Source organism: Etheostoma spectabile, chromosome 4 (assembly GCF_008692095.1).
Source record: "Etheostoma spectabile isolate EspeVRDwgs_2016 chromosome 4, UIUC_Espe_1.0, whole genome shotgun sequence".
Taxonomy (NCBI): Eukaryota; Metazoa; Chordata; class Actinopteri; order Perciformes; family Percidae; genus Etheostoma; species Etheostoma spectabile.
The window spans coordinates 12,459,909-12,465,384 of NC_045736.1; the positions used below are offsets into that span (position 1 = coordinate 12,459,909).

The 5,476-nt window shown below is 34.8% G+C and overlaps 1 protein-coding gene across 5 annotated transcripts in view; it reads left to right on the plus strand.

The window, feature by feature from the left end:
* Positions 1-3,526, plus strand: part of pfkfb2b (6-phosphofructo-2-kinase/fructose-2,6-biphosphatase 2b) — a 12,955-nt gene extending 9,429 nt beyond the window's left edge. For 2 of the 5 annotated variants that reach the window (XM_032514047.1, XM_032514050.1), the window contains 3 exons: positions 89-151; positions 244-308; positions 913-1,751. In XM_032514047.1, coding sequence (XP_032369938.1) covers positions 89-151; positions 244-308; positions 913-1,203 — 419 coding nt within the window. In that variant the 3' untranslated portion in view covers positions 1,204-1,751. Of the gene's footprint in view, positions 1-88; positions 152-243; positions 309-912; positions 1,752-2,534 lie in introns of those variants that run through there. The other 3 variants (XM_032514048.1, XM_032514051.1, XM_032514052.1) reach the window with 3 other exon arrangements.
* The last annotated feature ends 1,950 nt before the right edge of the window (positions 3,527-5,476 follow it).

Consider the following 5,476-nt stretch of genomic DNA (forward strand, 5'->3'; position numbering starts at 1 on the left):
ACACACACACACACACACACACACAAAATACACATACTACATCACAGCAGCAGATGATAACATTTCATAGACTCTCTTCTTCCCATAGAAGATCTACCATACATGAAATGTCCGCTGCACACAATACTCAAGCTAACCCCTGTTGCATATGGTAGGTCTTTACCTTAGCTCCGTGTTGCACCATAGCATTTCTCTCATAATATGCATGCATTATTTAAATGTATTCTGTCCTTTATCTTCTAGGCTGTAAAGTGGAAATGTTTTATCTCAATGTGGAGTCAGTAAACACACATCGAGACAGACCCCTTGTAAGTCGTTCTGAATTGAACTGAAACGCATTGTTGCATAAATGTGCATTCAGCATTGTTGAATTAAAGCTTCAAATGTGATCATAAATGCAAATAATTAGCAGATCTCAACATCTAATAGGATCGCTGTTTGTTGTGCCTGCTAGTTCAGTGCGCTTCATCCCGTGTGAAGCTTGGCTACCTTGACTCCCTTCTCTTTATGCCTGTATTGTCATTTTGGCAAATAATGAATATAAAGTCAGTTGTTAATTTGGTGTTATTTTACTGTGATAGAGGCAATGGCTGATTGTGCTACCTTGCTTGGCTGATCTAATCAATACTATTGCTCTGGTGTGCATACTGATATTAATAGTATGTATACTTTATGAAAGACTGCTGCATTTTAATTTTAAGTCCCTTTACTATTACAGTTTAATAATGTTTTGTGTTGTGTGGTGGAAAAACGTGATTGAAACAGCGTCTGTCACTTAAAACGGCTTCTGTGGATCCATGTGGAGAGGAAGGCTAGTTTGCTTTGCTGTGGCTTGTCAGATGTCCGTCCTCAGTTTTTGTATGTTCCCTTATCTTTTTTCCTTAACACTTGCGGTATGTCATCTCCTGCCAGGATAAAATCCAGAGGAACTCTGCTCTCATACATCGGCGGAATAGTTACACTCCCTTGTCCAGTCACGACCAGTTCAAGCGTCCCAGGCTCTACAGTGCAGGCAACCAGCCCTGGCTACCGCTCGCCCCCACCCCATCAGCTCTGATGCCAGAGGGACGGCAAAGCCAAGTTAGTGCCAGAGTTACAGGCTCCCCCTCTAAATCAGTCACCGTCAGCTGTAATCAGTCATGTCCCACCACAGTTGTAACCCTGTGTCTGGCATTCCCTTTCCTCAGTGTTGGATCCTCTTGATGATTTAGTGTCTGTGTTGAAAATTACGTTCATGGAATCCATCTCTATATCTATCTCTCTCTCTCAGGGCATGTTTTTGGTCTGAAATGGGTTGCTCTCTTCTTTTTATGTATCACCTGTCTGTTTCCAAAAGTTTGCATGACCTCTGCTTCACCACTGGGCTCTTTCTGGCTTGCCTATGCAGCACAGCATGTCTTCGTTTTTGATTTAGCCTATATGGAATACAAAAGACACAAACATTGCACAAGACCTCTTGTACTGTATTTTGTTACAAGGTTACATTATTATCTGAACATAACCTTCATAAATCTACAGTGAGGATTGCACTTTTTATAAAAAATGTAATCCCATTTGAAAACAATTAGAGATAACACACATATGGCACATTTCAAACTTTCAAAACAAATAATTTTTAAAAATGCATATTCGTATTGTGTATTGTTGGCCTTGCCTTGTGGGTACAGTGCTTCAGCCCCTCTCTACATTTCTATCTATCTCTGTCTTTCTTCTAAACCCGTCTTACAGCCTTGGATAGGAAGCAGTTTTCTGTGAGTATTTTGGAGATTTAGCCCTTCATTTTTCTTTCCTACAATTCAACTCATATCATTGTAACCCATGTCAATATGTTGTCACAGTGGTGTATTTCCATGGTTGTCAGTCTTTGGGTTTCTCTAACCTCCCATCACCTTTGCACATTAATTAGAATAAAAGCTGCCGTCGGTTTGGGTACATCTAAGCAGCCTTATCAAGAGTGCTCTATCAGACACAAATTCTTTGGTAGTTTAATAAATGGCTGCAACAATTTAATCAACTACAGTAAAACTCTTTGGTGATAGTAGTCAATGATAGTTAATGTAATGCTCTTTATTATTTATATCTAGATTGTTTTGGTGTGAGTTTCCCAGGGTTGGAGATATCGTCCTCAGAGATGTTTGCCTTCTAGGGTGCAGTTTGGTTAAAAGAAAAAATAGTTCCTACATGAAACTGTTCACCAGGTGTGTGGATTATCTTGAGTAACCGGGTCATGATTTGTGGATAAGTTATAGTAATTTTTTTTGTTCCTTTGAACACCACAAGCCAAAAGCAATCTAGCATCTGGTTCCATTATATTGGAGAGAAGGCGGACATCTCAATATCTCGATATCTCCGACACTGGGCAACTCACACCAAAACAATCTAGATTGATGAATAGCACTACAGGTAAGAGGAAACATATATATTTTATTGATTTTTAAGACTACTGGTCCCCCTGGGAAGCTGTTAGCTTGAATAGGATTTGCTGCTGTAATTCATTAATTTGTGTAATTGACATGATCTTCTTTTTCTTGAAGGAGTCCCTGTGCGAAGGCAGCGACTTCGACAGCCCCGAAGAAACAAGTGGCTGTGTCCGCTTCTGAGTGAAGATGAAGGCCTCTTTCTTCATGGCACAATGTGGGAAAAGGTTCTGGGTTCAGTCATGATTTTTTTCTTTTACCACATTCTAAGAAATTATGGTTGGATGATGAGTTCATTTTTTTTGGCCATGTCTATCTCAACCTCTGTTTAACTTTAGTCTGCATGCTGAGGCCTTGAACTAGAAGCCTTATCATTAGCATCATAAACACTTTTGCATGTGTGACAAAAGCAATCAATCAGCCAAAACAAATTGGCAACTAATCCTCATTGTAAATACTACAATGCCTTACTGAACTTTAAAGTATATTGATAGAATAGAATTATGTTCTCTGTATGAATTTAAAAAGAGCAAGTTATTATGATGTAAGCCAGTTTGCACTCGTCCAAATAGAACATGTCATGAAGTATATATAAATATTTTTATAATAAAAACTGTCATCTATAATGCAAACAATCTGTAGTTGTGATTTATGTAAAATGTATTTATCACTGTGTTCTGTATTTCTAACCACAATCTTATTATGTCTTATGATATTGATTTGCTTTAGATCTGAGAGAATGTACTTGTTGAGTTCTGAAGGAAATTAAAATAATGTGTTTCTGTATGAACTGAATTTCTTTCTTATGTTTTGTATGCCTTGTATGCTGTATGTGTTGTAAAATAAATATACCACATGGGAATTCTGTACACCAGAAGCAGATAAAGAAACGTCTGTCACAAGCTGCCATTTAAATACCTAATTAGGATGGTGTTATGTCACAATGTACACTACATCCTAAATGTCCATCTTTTAATCCATTGTTCTTTTTGCCTGTACAGTTTATACTATAGGAAGGGGTTTTTATTCAGCTAAACATAACATGCTGATGGCATTCTGTCTATTTCTTCACTTTTGTGTTTATGTTATACTGTTTTAATTGCTTTATGCAAATGTACTTTTACTTGTTAAATTTTCTTTACATCAGCCATAATCAATAATCTTTTCATTTGACTTAATAATAATAGGCAGTTTCCCACCAAGGAAAGTGTCACTCTCTGACTGTCATTTTTATTATTGATAAGGATTTGCTCAAATCTGTGCAGCATGTGATATCTTCCAAATGGAATGATTCAGATAAGACCCGTTCATGAGAACATGTTGCTCTATTAGGTTGATCTGTTGTTATTCTATTATTTGTGACCTTCATTTATTTGTTGGCTCACAATTATCAAATAATTGAATAAGCTTAGCATTGAGAAATAGCGTTAAGCTATAAAACAAGGCAATGTATTGTATGGCAAAAAGAGACATAAAAAGTCATAGTATTGTATCTCTAAAAAATGTCATAGTCGAAAAAAGTCATAGTATAGTATAGCATGTTGAAAAAAAGTTACCGTAACATATCTTGAAAAGAAACATTTAAAAAAAAAGTCATAGTATAGTGTGTTAAAAAAAGACATATAAAGTCATAGTATAGTATGTTGACAAAAAGTCATAAAGATGTCATGGTATGTGTCAAAAAAGGTCATAGTAGAGTGTGACTGTCCTTTGGATATCTTACTTAGAAAACAATTAGCTCTTAATGGGAATCAAACTCCCAACCCTGGCCTCCCAAACCAGTCTTCTAACAGACTAAACTAAAACTCAAGTCTTAGTGGTCTATAGCAAAAAGAGACATAAAAAGTCATAAACAAGTAAATAAAAATAAAAAAGTCTTAGTATAGTTTGTTGAAAAAAGTCACAGTATAATATGCTGAAAAAATTCATTAAAAAGTCATAGTATAGTATGTCGAAAAAATGTCATAGTATAGTATGTCGTAAATAGACTGTCATGAAAATCAATCAAACCAACAACCTAAGCATCCCCAACTAATCTTCTAACAGACTGAGCTATAAAACAAGTCATCACACTGTATGTTGAAAAATTACATAAAAAGTCGTAGTATAGTATGTTGAAAAAGAAGTCAGTGTAATATTTCGAAAAAAGTCATAAAAATGTCATGGTATGTGTCTAAAATAGGTCATAATAGATAATATAGTAGGTTGAAAAAGTCATAGGCTAGTATGTCGAAAGAAATTGTAAAAAGTCCTAGTATAATACGTTGAAAAAAGTCATATTCATAAAGTCATATGTCAATAATAGTCATAGTATGGTATGTCAAAAAAGTGATGAAAATGTCATAGTATACCATGTCGAAGAAAGTCATAAAAAAGTCATAGAATACAAAATTTATAAAAGTTAGAGTGTGTTGAAGAAAGTCATAGTATAGTATGTCAAAAAAAGTCATTGCACTTGAACAAGAAATCCTCCAGTTCCCAACGCAATTCCCCACAGCCTGAGCTACTGTTACAACAAATGTCATTACTGGTCATAGTATGTTGAAAAAAAGTGCTAAAAAAGCCATACTATAGTATGTAATTTATAGTCATGATATAGTAGGTTGAAAAAGTCATAGTATAGTATGTCGAAAAAAGTCATATTGTAGTATGTTTAAAAAAGAAGTGATAATAAGTGACACTATGACATGTCAATAATAGTAATAGTAGGGTACGTCAAAAAAGTGATGAAAACGTCATAGTTTACCATGTCAAAGATCATGTTCAAAATTTATAAAAGTCATAGTAGAGTGTGTTGAAGAAAGTCATAAAAATGTCAGTGTATAATATGTTGAAAAAGGTCACAATGACAAAAAGTAAAAAAAGTCTTACTATAGCATTAATAGTCATAGTATGGGATGTCAAAAAAGTGCTAAAGAAGTCATATTGTAATTGCTTGAAAAAAGTCATGGTATAGTCTGTTGAAAAAAGTGACAAAAAAGTTAGAATATAGTTTGTCAAAAAAAAATCACAGGATAGTATGTTGAATAAATAATAATAATAATACTACTACTACTACT